This window comes from Typopeltis vanoorti, chromosome 10 (assembly GCF_054136105.1).
Source record: "Typopeltis vanoorti isolate ZY-2024b chromosome 10, IOZ_Tvanoo_1.0, whole genome shotgun sequence".
Classification (NCBI taxonomy): domain Eukaryota; kingdom Metazoa; phylum Arthropoda; class Arachnida; order Uropygi; family Thelyphonidae; genus Typopeltis; species Typopeltis vanoorti.
In genome coordinates, this window is record NC_143558.1 from 84526555 (window position 1) to 84541995 (window position 15441).

At 35.5% G+C, this 15441-nt stretch overlaps 1 protein-coding gene across 2 annotated transcripts in view; it reads left to right on the plus strand.

Annotated features, from left to right (window-relative positions):
* Window positions 1-15441, plus strand: part of scat (VPS54 subunit of GARP complex scat) — a 393993-nt gene that overhangs the window by 282003 nt on the left and 96549 nt on the right. For both annotated transcript variants that reach the window (XR_016548906.1, XM_090398663.1), the window contains exon 18: window positions 13727-13829. Coding sequence is in view for 1 of the 2 variants with exons in the window: in XM_090398663.1 (XP_090254789.1) it covers window positions 13727-13829 (103 nt within the window). In the remaining variant the exon portion in view is untranslated. The remainder of the gene's footprint in view (window positions 1-13726; window positions 13830-15441) is intronic.

Here is a 15441-nt window from a genome sequence, read left to right on the forward strand (position 1 = left end):
AAGTTGTGATGGTACACAAAAAGACAAACTTGCTATAATAGCCTATGTCAGAATAACCTAGTATATTTATCATGTCAGAATAGCCTAGTATATTTATTTTCTTATGAAAACCACACCCATAAGATGTTGAAGCTCTATAATAAGCCTATTAGTATGTTTCTACTATGGGACAAGGATTAAAATAAACTGGCAATCTTGCACTGAAGATAAAACTGGTTTTTATGTCATTTCAGCATCAAAAAGAAACAAATTCCAAAGGAAGTTTGAATAAACTGTCATTACTCAGTGAGTCCACTTGACTAGAAATTTGCATTCAGAAATTGGTTATGACCATAAAATGACTACTTAATATATAAAAGTCATGCATTTAAAAGACTGCTACCTTTTGGACAGCAGTTTCAATGCTATTGAAGTGACTCATGCAGCTTTGCATGAACAAAAGCACATGTAAAAAAAGAGTACCTGTGATTAGTTGAAATTTAGTACTGTACAGGAGGTGGATGTTGCTTGCTAACACTTTTAAATGTGTGATTAGAACACTTGGTATTATACAGTATTCTCGTGGTGCAGGAACATTTTATCTAGTTATAGCACTGTAGACTCTTTCAGTGAACGGTGTAATAATTATGCCTCCAGTTTGTTGGAATGATTGTTTTGGGAGGTAACAGTGAATGTGAGAACTTTGACTGAGTTTATAAGGGGCTTATGTTGAACTGTAAGAAATATAGATGATTATAATAAAGTGGAAGGAGCTTGAAGCAATGCCTTGGGATGAGCAGCTCCATGGCAGGAGAATCAGTGCTTGGGAAGTAGTCAAAGGATGCTGAAATAAGCTATATCTGACTGCATCCCCAGAGTTAAGAAAATAAATTTCATAAGAGTTAAATGAATGAATAACAGTTTGAAGCGGAAGCTGCATGAATGTGATATTGTCAGAAATGTGATGACTAGGCTCAGTAACAGTATAAAGAGCAGGCTAGGATGATGCCATGGTGTGAAAGGCAAAACTGAATTTTGAAAAGAAAAATCTTAGAGAATTTTATTGCTATGTAGGAAAGTGTCAGATACATTAGAAATAATAGAATTGTTATGCAGTCACTTTAGTCAAGTATTCATTCCAGCATTTCCTCATTCCTTAGCACAGGTGCTAAAGGAATGAGCAAACTGTGGGACTAACTGCATCACTCCATTCATCGTTTTGATACGTGACTGAATGACATGTATCAGAAAGCGATGCATGGAGATGCTGAGTCTAAAAGAATTAGGGTGACCAAAGATGTACTACAGTGTTCTGTACTTAGACTATTTCTGTTCACCTTATATTTAAGATTTTGGAGTTGGCTCAGAGGGTGATACCCAATTATTTACTGATGATGCTAAGCCAATTATAGTTCCAACAAGGGCATGGCAGACAAAGAATTCTTCTAGATTGACTTGAACAGATAAGTTATTGGGAATTCTTTCTTTTAGGGTTACACGGTGATCAGCACTCATATTTGTAGATTTAGGGACTCAAAAACACACGTGTTGAACAGATTATTTTATTAAATACAAATAAAATAAAACTTGACGTTTCGACCTCTATATTGAGGTCATCATCGGAAGAATACAACTGTATACAGAACCAAGCTACATGCTCATGCTTTCTATACCAGTAAACTAAATCTACGTAGTTAATAAATCTTTTTTCTAGCCTGACCTCTGGTGATAAAAAAAAAAAAAAAAAAAAAAAAAAATGATATACAGGGTGTTCGGGATAAATTTGACATATTTATAATTAATTATATTTTTCCGTAAGTTACATGTATTAACACACACTTCTCTTCATTTAAAAGTTTGGACCCTTCTTCATTCATATACAAGATGTCAGAAAGGATGGATAGCTGGAACCCACCCGAATCATGGAAGAGAATAACTTGTATCATGATGATTCGTGCCCGCCATCAAAATAAGGATATTACGACTGCTGCCCAATGCTCCCTGAATACAGTAAAAACAATCAGGCATGAACTAGAGACTTGCAATGGTGACTACGAGGATGTAGCAAGAAGAAAGATCCCTAGCAGACGATCTGATTGCGTTCGTACAGCAGAATTCCTTGCAAATCTGCAGGAACAGGTGTTGAAGAACCCTGGCATTGGAATTCGGGCTTTGTTCGTGGAGTTGCTAACTGTAGTCAAGCCCTGGATAACAAGGGTAGCCAATGGTAGGCCGTATGTATGGCAGCAGGATTCGGCCCCTTGCCACACCTCTGGGAAAAGTAAAAAATGGTTGTCTGAAAATTTCTACGACTTCACCAGTCCAAATGTTTGGCCTCCAAACTCCCCAGACCTTAACCCCATGGATTATTTTGTATGGGGCGCAGTTGAAAAAGACACCAATCGCACTTCCAGTAATACAAAAGCCCAGTTAATGGATAAAATTAAAACAGTTTTTGCGGCCCTTCCCAGGGAGACTGTAGCATCAGCTTGTTCGAGGTTCCGAAGCAGAATTGAAGCTGTGATCGATGCTAATGGTGGTTATTTTGAGTAAATCTTGTTGATAGTATTGTAATTAACTCTGCCTGTAATGTTTTTTTGTCAATTCATTAAATTTAATAGATACAAAGAAGATTTTCTTTTTCCTTACGAAACTGTCAAATTTATCCCGAACACCCTGTATATATTATAAATAGATAAATGCAACTACAATAAACTGTTAGAGTCCTCATGTATTAATATTCTGGATAGTTACAAAATGATTTCTTTCAGTTGCTATTGAATGTTCTAAACACTTCACCAGGTCACCAGGTTGTCTTCTTGTAGTGGGAATTTTTCTAATGCTAGTTTAGGATGTTATACAGGTTGTAGATTGGTCCTCCACATTCTTGAAATGGTGAGCCATCATTTTTGTTGAGATTTGGGTTGTGTTTGAGCATTTCACAAGACTCTTTAAATTTTCTCTCAAACCAGGTTTTGGTGCAGTGTAGGGACTTGGTATTTTTCCAGTCAATTCTATCGTATGTTTGGAGTGCATGGTCAGAAAGGCCTGTTTTACCGAAGTGGAGGTATTTATTGTGTCGTTTGTGTTCGTCTTGTCTGATTGGGATAGTTCACCCTGTTTCCGCTATGTATGGTATGTTACATGTGCAGTGTATTTTGTATACCCCTGGGTGTGCTAGGTGTGGAAGAGGATCTTTAGAGGAACTGAGTAGGTGTCTTAGCTTATTTGGGGGTTTAAAGGTGGTTTTAATGTTGTATTTGCGAAGTGTTCTGTCTATTTTTTCAGAAATGCCTCTAACATAAGGAATGGCAATAACATTCTTGAAATCTTTTTTGTTCTTACTGGTATCTTTATGGAGGATCTTGTGAATAGTTTTTTTATTGTATCCATTTTTGATAAATGTTTGGTTGATGATTTTGTTATGTTGATGATATTATAATAACGAAAGCCGATAAAGGCAATTCCATCATCCTGTTAGACCATACGACATACATTGAAAAAATGAACCAGTTAATATCGGACCATAACACCTACCAAAAGGTTAACTACAACCCCATAAAACGTAACAAAAAGAAAACAACTGAATTAATCAAATCCGTCCACACATGGCCCGAAGAAACGACAAAAAAATTAATACCTCAGTATGCCCGTGCGCCCAGAATTTATGGGCTGCCAAAAATACACAAATCTGGCACACCACTTCGCCCGATCGTTGAAGGAATTGACAGCCCAAATTATCACTTAGCAAAAAAATTAGCTGCCACACTCAAGGAATTGGTAGGTCAGTCCCCTTCCTACATAAAAAATACACAACATTTCATCAGTAAAATCAAAAACATTACACTCACCGACCAAGATTTATTAGTCAGCTTTGACATAACTTCCCTTTTCACCAATGTCCCAATCAATGACACGATCTTGCTCCTACAGAACATATTTCCACATGACATCACGGCCCTTTTTGCCCACGTACTCCACTCCGGATATTTCGTATGGCAAAACAATTTTTACCTTCAAAAAGAATGTACAGCCATGGGCTCACCACTTTCTCCCCCAATAGCTAACTTTTATATGGAAGACTTTGAGCAACGTGCTCTAGAGACAGCATGTCTAAAGCCCATAATTTGGCTCAGATACGTCGACGATATTTTCGCCATTTGGCCCCCACGGCTGCGAAGCTCTAAATACATTCCTTAGCCACCTAAACAAACAACACAAACGTATCCAATTCACCATTGAAATGGGAAAAAACGACTCTCTTCCTTTCCTAGACACACTTGTCACATGTCTTCCCTCTGGCTGTCTCTCCTTCTCAGTTTACCGCAAACCTACACACACAGGCCAATACATACACAGAAATTCTTACCACCACCCAACACAAAAATTAGGTGTCATAAGCACCCTTAAACACAGAGCCTTAACTATTTGTTCGAATGAACAGGCTCTAAACCAAGAATACAAAATCATCAACCAAACATTTATCAAAAATGGATACAATAAAAAAACTATTCACAAGATCCTCCATAAAGATACCAGTAAGAACAAAAAAGATTTCAAGAATGCTATTGCCATTCCTTATGTTAGAGGCATTTCTGAAAAAATAGACAGAACACTTTGCAAATACAACATTAAAACCACCTTTAAACCCCCAAATAAGCTAAGACACCTACTCAGTTCCTCTAAAGATCCTCTTCCACACCTAGCACACCCAGGGGTATACAAAATACACTGCATATGTAACATACCATACATAGGAGAAACAGGGCGAACTATCCCAATCAGACAAGATGAACACAAACGACAAATTAAATACCTCGACTTCGATAAAACAGGCCTTTCTGACCATGCACTCCAAACATACCATAGAATTGACTGGAAAAATACCAAGTCCCTACACTGCACCAAAACCTGGTTTGAGAGAAAATTTAAAGAGTCTTGTGAAATGCTCAAACACAACCCAAATCTCAACAAAAATTATGGCCTCACCATTTCAAGAATGTGGAGGACCCATCTACAACCTGTATAACATCCTAAACTAGCATTAGAAAAATTCCCACCACAAGAAGACAACCTGGTGACCTGGTGAAGTGTTTAGAACATTCATAGCAACTGAAAGAAATCATTTTGTAACTATCCAGAATATTAATACATGAGGACTCTAACAGTTTATTGTAGTTGCATTTATCTATTTATAATATATATATATATATATATATATATATATATATATATATATATATATAATTTTTTATTTTATTTTATTTTTTTTATAATTTTATTTCTTTATTTTTGTTTTTCTTTTCTATCACTAGAGGTCAGGCTAGAAAAAAGATTTATTAACTATGTAGATTTAGTTTACTGGTATAGAAAGCATGAGAATGTAGCTTGGTTCTGTATACAGTTGTATTCTTCCGATGATGACCTCAATATAGAGGTCGAAACGTCAAGTTTTATTTTATTTATAATTAATAAAATAATCTGTTCAACACGTGTGTTTTTGAGTCCCTAAATCTACAAATATGAGAAGTTATTGGGAAAATGACTGAGTATCAGTTTAGTGTTGTCAGTGTAAGGTTATGTATTTTAGATGAAAGCTGTGTTAGGTAGAGTATTGTAATGGGAATTTCATACAAGTAGTCAGTGTAGCAAGAGACTGAGGATTATAGTGGACAAGGAGTTAAAATCCCACATTGCTAAGGTGGTTGTCATCACATCAGATAACTGCACTGTTGGAGAGAGCACTTATTTTCTCCCACATTACATGACTGATAAGACCACATATGAATGACAAAACCCAGGTGACCATATCTTTTGACAACTGGATGGGAGAGAGTTTAAAATATCCAGAGGCATGTAAGTAACTAAGATGATAAGTGGCTTGTGGACCGCTTGCATGAGGAGAGACTGAGGGAATATGGTTTTCTAAGTTTAAGGAATAGATGGAGGAGAGGCGATATGATAGAAACATAATTTGTTACTTGCAGACACTGATATGTAAGAACCATTGATTGACCAAACTAAATGCAAAGTGAAAAACGACAATTGATTACTTTGAAATGTAACCTTCTTGACAACTGATACTATTAAAAATTACTACTATACCACTGCCACTCTCCAGAATGTGTCTTGTGTCCAAAGTACTCGAAAATGACCCACTCTGTCTTATTGTGGATGGTATAGACAGTAACATGACTAAAAATCTCACAGTCAACATGGAAGATATCTTAGTTTTGACATCACTTCCTTATTCACCAATGTTCTCATCAACGGCTATTACAGAACAAGTTTCTGCCAGATATTATTGCTCTTCTCTGGAGTGCAGTCAGGATGTTTCCTCTGGCAAAGTAAGTTTTTCCTACAAAAAGAAGATACTGCACTCCACTTTCTCCCTCAGTAGCATTTTACATGGATTATTTTAAACAAGTGGTTCTCAATTTCTTTACTTGGAAACAAAAAGGTTGGCTAAAATATGCAGATGATGTATTCATCTAGCCACATGGTGTTTAAACCATTAATGTTTTCCTCAGCTGTTTAAACAAACAATATAAACAAATAACTTTCACATTTGAACTTGAAAAACAAGATTTTCCACATCTTCCATTAATTAATCTTGTTTTTTCACATGGTATTATCAGAACCAACACACACACACACACATCTATTACTTGGTCTCTTCATGTCTGAGGATTCATGACCCTAGCCATAATGTATCTCCATTTCTTTCTGTCTTTTGTTGCAGTAGCGGCCAACTCCAAAGTAAGTCCAGTGATCTTTTTAATCTGGTCCAACCATCTTGGTCTTGGGCATTCTCTTTGTCCTTCCACTTTGCTCTGGATGATAAGTTTTTCCAGATTGTCATTTTCACATCTTAAAATGTGACAGAAATATTTGAGAATTCATTCATTTACAGTGTCACATAGCCACCTCTTGATTTTTAGTTGACTTATTATACTTTAATTATACTTTTTGTCCATCCTGGAGACACAACATTCTTGAAGCTATTTATCTTGTCCATATCTTTTTTGCTGAGTGTCCAAGATTCTGCACCTAAATGAAAATCAAAAACGCCAAGCTGTTGACCAGGTTTGATTTAGTGGTGATAGAAATCTTTCTGTCTTTCCATATTTTCTGCAATTGCACCATTGCTGAACATGCCATGGTAATTCTTCTTTTAATTCTGGTTGAACATCTACTCTTGGTTCTTATTAGAGCTCCAAGGTAAATAAATCATCCACCTTCTTGAAGTCAATGTTGTGGACAAAATTGTCATTTTCATGTATGGCCATGTATTTTGTTTTATCATGATTAATTCTTAAACCATATTTCAGGCTTTCACATTCAACTCCTTTAAGGAAGGACTCCAGTTCTCCTTTGCTTCTGGCAATAAGAATGGTATCATCAGCATACCTAAGGTTATTTATTTTTTTACCACCAAATGAGAAACCACTATCTTACCTTTCTCACAATATGTTCTCCGTAAAGATTGTAAAGATCAGGGGAGAGTATGCATCCTTGTCTCACACCTTTCTCGATGTTGACCCACTGAGATGTTTTTCCATCCATCTTCACTGCAGCCTGATTCCTCTCACAGTTGTTTTAAAAAGTGTGTCAGATGTTCTGGGATGCACCTTTTACTTAGTACAACACACATATACACATGATACCAAAAGAAACACTGAATACAGTTTTAGCAAATTTTTTTAATTTGATTACAGTTATACTAGTTTTTTCCCTCTTAGTTATAAAGTGCATTATACTTGATAAGAAACTGTATTCTTTGTTTTAATCCTTACCCAAATATAAGCAAACAAAGATTGGATGTGAAGTATCTTCACGACAAGTATATTTGTATATAAGGCTTTTGACTTCACATCATTTGCCGTAGTTTCTCATAATGTTAAAGCACACTTCTTTTCAGACCACTTGCCATTACTATGCATTATGGGAAGTGGTCAGACTAGTTTTGACTCTTGAGCCATTTACACTAACCACAGGATTGATTGGCCAGGAACCTGGCTCTTACACTGTACTAAGTTTTGGTATGATAAAAAATTCAAAGAAGCATATGAGAACATTATCAGTTTTTCCCAACCTTAAGTAAGCCTCAAGATTTCAAGAATTTGGTGGACTACATGGAAGTCCATCAACATGGAAGATACTTTTTACCCTCATCCTCCATCACAACTCCACATATCACCTAACTCCAACCAGCATAATGACATCTCAAGAATTATCATCATGATATGCCTTAGGACAGTTTAATTCACCTAGTAAACAGGATGTTCAGTAATACTTTGTTCCTAAAAGTTTCAAGCTCTGGTAATGTTACATGTTTACACTCAGCAAACTGATGGTACAAAAACGTCTTCTACCAGGTTCTCAACTAGCTATCTATAGTTTTCCTTATGACTAATGCTCAAACTTGTTCTATCCAAACTAGTTGAAATCTCTCTGGGTATTTTCCCTTCCCATATTGCAAAAGCATTATGACATACTAAAGTTAATTGATGTGAAGTCGCCAGTCTTTACATACACTTACACTGGTTATGAAGTTACGCCAAGAATATAATTTCTTGGCAAGTATAACGTACACTGTAAGCAAGTGGGAAATTTTTCCACAACCATCTCCCATCCAGAATATTCATTAATAAGGTGAGACACCGTTTTTCTACTTGTATTTAGTATTTATGATTTCTGCATTGATTTAACCTCAGTGTTTTCTTTGTTGTGGCTCTCACTGATGTGACCTTGGAATTCAAGAATACTGAAACCTTAGAAGACCCAAAATGTGGCCATTTTCCTTTTCTTCTAAAGTACTTAAAGCATTAACTTTCCTGCTCAGTTGTACATAATAAATATTACAGAAATGGAAGAAAAGCAATTATATATTAAGCCTGTGCAATTTTTTTCTTGAAGCTAATATCAAGAAGTTAAAAAGGAATTTTTTCACCTATCAAAGAAGCACGGAGGCTTTGGACTTCTAGTCTTAAAATTTTGTTATTTAAGCAATACTGCTTCAAAAAATCCATATGATGTTGCAGACAATCACACATGTGTAGACCTGCTCTGGTACTACCTGGGTTTTCATTTTTCCCTGTTTGGAGTAACTGATTATAAAGTTCCAAAAGCTGAGATTGTCCCTGAATACTCAACTCTAAGATTGCTACAATATTCTGGTATTGACATTCTTTCTGTTAAAAAAAAAAAAAAAAAAAAGTAAAATTTGGTATAAAAAAAATCTTTAACCTCTTTTGCCACAAACTTCCACATTTGGGTACTGACAACAACACTTTGTTTCATAACTTATTTGAAGGATACCCTAGCAGGAGGAATCTTGCTTGGAGAATTGCATATGGTCACCTTCTGGTCAATACCATCAGATGGAGGTACTTTAATATCAGAGATCCTATCTATGTTAACATCAAAGATCCTAACATCTGTTACTGATTGGAAACAGTTGAACATGCATTCTACAGCTTCCCTCTTGCCCTGCGTATTTGGAACAGATTATGTAATGTGTTGGGCATTCCATTACTTACATCAGTATCCACCACCTGTCAGCATTGGGAAGAGAAGTTTGATTTTCTGTAATTAATGAATTAAAATACTATTTATGGAAGGTTAGAAAGAAGCATGGATTTAAAAACTAGCAATATGACATACAAATGCTTTATAATATTGTGAAAATAAAAAATTACCTGTGTAATTTTTTTTATTTTTTTTGGTACAGCCAATACCAAGAAGTTAAAAAGAGGAATTTCGTCACCTATCAAAGATGCATGAAGGTTTTGAACGTCTATTATTAAATTTCTAGTATTTAAGCAGTTGGCTTCAAAAATCTGTAAATATTGTTGATCAATCACACATGTACAGATCTTCTCTGATACTACTTGGGTTATGATCTCCTGCTGTTTGGAATAAATTATCATAATGGTCCAAGAGCAGATTGTTCCTGAATACTACAACATTTGGTGTTTAATTCTAAGACTAATTCTGTGGGTGGGCTAAGGATTTTTTTTTTTATATATTTATCAGTTTTATAATTTTTTTTTTGTATTTTAAAATTTATTTTTTACCTAGTCCAGAGACCAAGCATTTTTTCATGCAACTTCAGGCCTCCAATAAGCTTGGAGCTCCAAATTTCATCACCCAGTGGTCTCACACCGGGTGATGAAATTCATTACCACCTGAAGACAATCACAAACATTGATAAGCCTACAGTGGGATTACGAACTCGCAGCCTGTTGGTTGGAGAGTGGGTATGCTGACCACTCAGCCAACCAGGCTGGTACCTCATTCCTCTCCAGAATAATGGAGAAAGTTATCGACAATCAACTCCGTCACAATCTAGAAAATTACTAGTTTATCAGTGATCACTAGTATGGATTCAGCCAGTTTCAATCATTACTGATCATTTAGCCTACATTACCCACCACTGCTTACGTAATATAGAAATGTTTGGGAAAATGTGCTGTTACTTTTAATATTTCCATAGCATTTGGTCGTGCCTGGCTTCAAGGCATGCTCAATAAAACTGCCATTTTTCGATCTACTTGTCACTCTCTACAATTGGCTAGCAAACTTTCTCTCTCTTCCTTCACTTTGTGTGAACAATATGAATGGACCTCTCTCTCTCTTTGAGCTTAACCACCAGTGTAGAGTGCTTAAGGGCTCTATTCTGTCATCCTCTTCTAGAATTCTCCTATACAAGGGTGTGCTGAAAAGTTGTGAAACCATGAAAGAATTGAGGTAGAACATTGTTCTAGGTGTTTATCAGAACTTTTCAGCCCCCCCCACCCAATACATAACTTATTCTCAATAGCCACTAATCATATCTATAGCTTTACTTATGATAATAAACTTCATTTGTCTTACTCACTTCATTTGTCGCTGACAAATCAGTGCTCAGACATTTCAATCTGCACGATATCTACAAACAGCACCTTAAATACTGATCTCCATACCATCATTCATTGTGGGTGATGGCAACCTAGCACCTTCAATGTCACTAAAACACTTTCTTGCCTTTTTTTCTTGCAAAAGGGATCATAGCTCCTCCTTTACCTTTAATCATAAACAAATCAGCAGACTGGATAAGATATATATCCTTGAACTGATTTCTCTCCCCCTGCCTCATTATAACACATCACATCAATAGCTTCTTAAATAACTAGCTTTGCTCTACTCCTTTAGATACTGCTTTTTACTCAACAATCTTTTCTATATTATACCTTTTCTTCAGGTATTTCTATGGCTCTGCTGAACTAGCAACCATCATTCCTCCACTCTTTGGATCTGTTAAAACAAGTACAGCAGTTACCTGACATCCCTTTTCATTACAATTGATAACACACAAAACCTTCTTTCTCATTTATTCCATCTACTTCTCTCTTCTGGAACAACCTTCCTCCTGAAGTGTTCCCCAACAACTGCAGCCTCTATCTCTTCAAGAAAAAAGTCAATAGATTTTTTTTTTCTTTCTCAATTCTTACCTGCATCCTGCTTATGTTGATGTGTTATAGGTTCTTCTGCCTCTTGTATGGAATCAATAATTTAAAAAAAAATGAAACAAACAAACAAAAAAATATATAGTGAATTCATTCACTCTAAGGTTGCTGTAATAAAAGTTGACCATATTAAGCAAACATGAAATGGTCTCAAAATTTTTTTCTGCACTACCTGAGACCTTGGAGAAGGGGAGGATAATTACTTGTACATTCTCCTTGAAGCGGTTCATCAATTTTACCTACTTAAATTTATATGTAAGGAAATTAATGTCATGTTTCAGCAAGGGTTAAGAGAGTGTATCTATCTAGTAATGTTCTCTTTAAACAATATGAAATAGTTTTGATATGCAAAAAAACAGTACTCTTTCTTTTTTGGTTAGTTTCACTGGGAAAAAAAAAAACATCATCATCAATACATGTTGTAGCATTTATAATATTCACTGTATTATAAAATGTAGTGAATATTATAAATCCCATTCAATGAAGTTGAAAGTTTATTTTTCACTTGGTTAGACTATATATAAATTTAGTTTAATCCTTTATCCAGGTGTGAGCAAACAAAGTTTGCGCCTGAAAGTATCTTCAGGACTGGGGTAAGGTGGTACAACACCGGGCAACTCATTGCAAAGGTGGAGCAAGCTAATATTACTCCTATCTCAGTATCTCCCATAATGCAAAACACATCTCCTTGCGGATATGTTTAATGTTGTGCATTAAGGGAAGGGCCACTACCCAGACTAGTTTCTACCATTATAGTCTAACCAAGTGAAAAATAAACTTTCAATATCTTTCTCTAAATCCAGAGTAATTTATCAAAAAGGTGGCACACCGTTTGGTAACTCCTATAGGTAGTGATGACCTTGCTAATGCTTCTGCCTGGTATCTCCAATTGGGCCTGGCTCCCACTGAAGAGACCTCAATAAAGGTCGAAACTAGTCTGGGTAGTGGCCCTTCCCTTAATGCATAACATTAAAGATATCTGCAAGGAGATGTGTTTTGCATTATGGGAGATACTGAGATAGGAGTGATATTAGCTTGCTCCACCTTTGCAATGAGTTTCCCGGTGTTGTACCACCTTACCCCAGTCTATTCAATGAAAATTTCCTCAACCTCTGACGCAGTGACTCTACATAAAACAGTGCTACAAATTATTGTATTGTTTTTTGCGAATGCATATAAGTCTGTTAGTGGATACCTTGAATTTGTTGTGTCAGGGCATTGTGCACATGGATATTGCACTGTTACTTGTTGGACTGTATAGACAGTAGCATATTATGCATATTGCTTGTAGTGTTCAAATAGATAAATACATCAGTGCATAAAGAGTACTGCCATGGTAGGTTTTTATATTCATTATTATATTCACTGCAATCAGTGAACACATTTCCATACCACAAAGATTGCTTCAATCTCTGAAATGACTCCTCAAACTATTCATCTCATATCTTCAAATCCTTGCTGTTCAGGAGTTGGACACCAAACCTTGTCTTAATGCAATAAATTAGCCAGTACTATGCTGACAGTTTATGCATGTGCAAAGCACATCATCTGGTAGTTTTGCTTGTTTTGCAGGAGGGAGTTCTTAACTGATGGTATGAAAAACCCATTCTATCTTCTAACATCCAACTATCATAATCTTTTAAAGTTTCTTCCTTAAGAGATGGAATTCAACTATGGTTAACACATTCAAACATTGATGGGCACAAAACCAATCACCCAATGTGGATGGGTGGTTTTAAAATCCATGCTTTGAGAACGCTACATGTTTCAGACAATATGATAGTTGTATGATTCGATTTGAATCATGCTTATAGCAAAGTACAGAATATTATATTTGCTAAAATTGAAATCAGTCCACAGTTTAGTTAAAAAAATTATTTATCATTAGCCATGTTAACTATACATATTGCTGTACTCAAACAGGATAATAAATAAAATCTAGAGAATTTTAAATGTAAGCAAAAAATAAATAAAAAAAATAAAAAACACATTACACTTAAGATTCATCAAATAATGAATAAAGGAAATTAAAAAAACAGCCAAAGTATTATATGGGATAAAGATTTTTCACTAAGAAGTTGCACGTTGCTTATAAAGTTAACAATCCAGGAAATGTTAATAATTTAATATTCTATTTGAATTAAAATCTTGTCAGTAGTATTGGCATGATGCATATTTCATAAGCTAAAATTTGTGTAATTTTTGTAATGTAATCATATACAAAATTTATGTTTTAGGTTCCCTTACTGTTCCTAAGAAAAGAAGTTTGAGAAACGAATATGAAAAAAGAAAACCCCAAACCTTTTTGAGTGTTTCTTCAGAAAATTATATCGTTACTGGGTAGGTAAACTTATAATCTCTTTGTTACATTTTCTTGATATGTTGGGTAGTGATCAGCATTCACTGTCTAAAATGTGCGGGCTCTGCTACTATCTTTTAATATTTTGAATATTGATGTGCAGTTATTTGCAGGTGATGCAAAGTTGGGAAGAACAATGAGGAGTAGAACAGATGTAGCTTTGCAAGAGGACTGGAATATATTGGATGAATGGGAGGGATTGGAGTTTCCAGTTTGGTGTTGCAAAGTATGATGTTTTAAAATTCAGAAAGCAAAGATGGGATGCAGAATTTAAGATTTGGTGTTTTCTTAGAAGAGGTGGAGGAGATGAGGGAGCTGGGGGATGATGATGGATAGGGATCCTAAAATTTTGTGGACATTTCACTAAAACTCTGAGGCCAGAGTTTTAGTGAAATGTACCAGTGGATTATGGTAGTTTAGAAGTAAGGATGTTGTGATGTCATTGTATAAAGCTTTAATCAGACTGCATATGGATTACGGTGCACAGATTTGGTTACCTGGTTTTTAAAAGGTTGAAGAGATGTTGGAAAGTGCTCAGAGATGGGTTGACTAATATGATTTCTGGCTGTAGAATGGAATGCTGAGTATGAACACAGATTCAGAGAATGCAAATTTCAGTCAAGTGGATAAGAGGATGGGAGGGGGTTATTACCAGATTAATGCAGATGAGATTTTTCATAGGTTGGGAGGGAGCAGAACAAGAGGCCATCCTAGAACCTGTATAAGGAGGGTGCAAGCAGAGGGATGACGAGTAGGTTTTTTGCTTGTAGAGTGGTATGTGATTGGAATGCATAGTCTGAGAGCATGGTATGATGAACTATGGGTGTGAGAGTGAGACCTCTTGACTCCATCTAGGTCTGCTGATAATAATATACATTTCTTTAAAATCAGTGAACTCTACCTATACAGCCTGCATGTTACGGCCATCTTTAGGTGTATATATATATACACATCATGTACAACAAAAGGAAGCTTACAGTTTTAATTGACAAGGTTCTTTGTTGTATTGAAAGACTATTCTTTGTACTGAATAAAAATTCTTTAGCTAGAGTCCTAAATGCAGTATCATGAGCATATTGGAGTGCTCATGATACTGCTATTATTGAGTAAAAGCAAGTGACCAAAGTCCTAAAATATTAGGTTAGCAGTGTTATTTGAAACTTTGTCTTGAAATTTTTTCTTTTGCTTTCACTGGCACATTATTAAGAAAAACAATATGGTAAAGAAACTAAAACTCTACATAATTCATTTTGAAGTTGGTACTTATCAACTTTCTTTTGATGGCACAATGAAGAGATTATAGAGATTTCAATGTAGTGAGGAGGTTGAAATTTTAGGTAACAATGTTGATTTTGAATAGGAATGATTTGTGGGATTAGCAATGTACTAGCAATAGTTGTAATCTATTTTGCTCAGATGGAAGAAGTTATTTAGATATTCTTCAGCACATCAGTAGGCAAAGTTGATTTTATGAAACAGGATACATGTTTTGATAGGATGTGAATTGTGAACTTTAATTGAAGCTTTTATTTTGGTGACTGGAGTTTGCAATCCATGAAATGATAGTGATAGTGGAGATTTAGTTTAATCTGT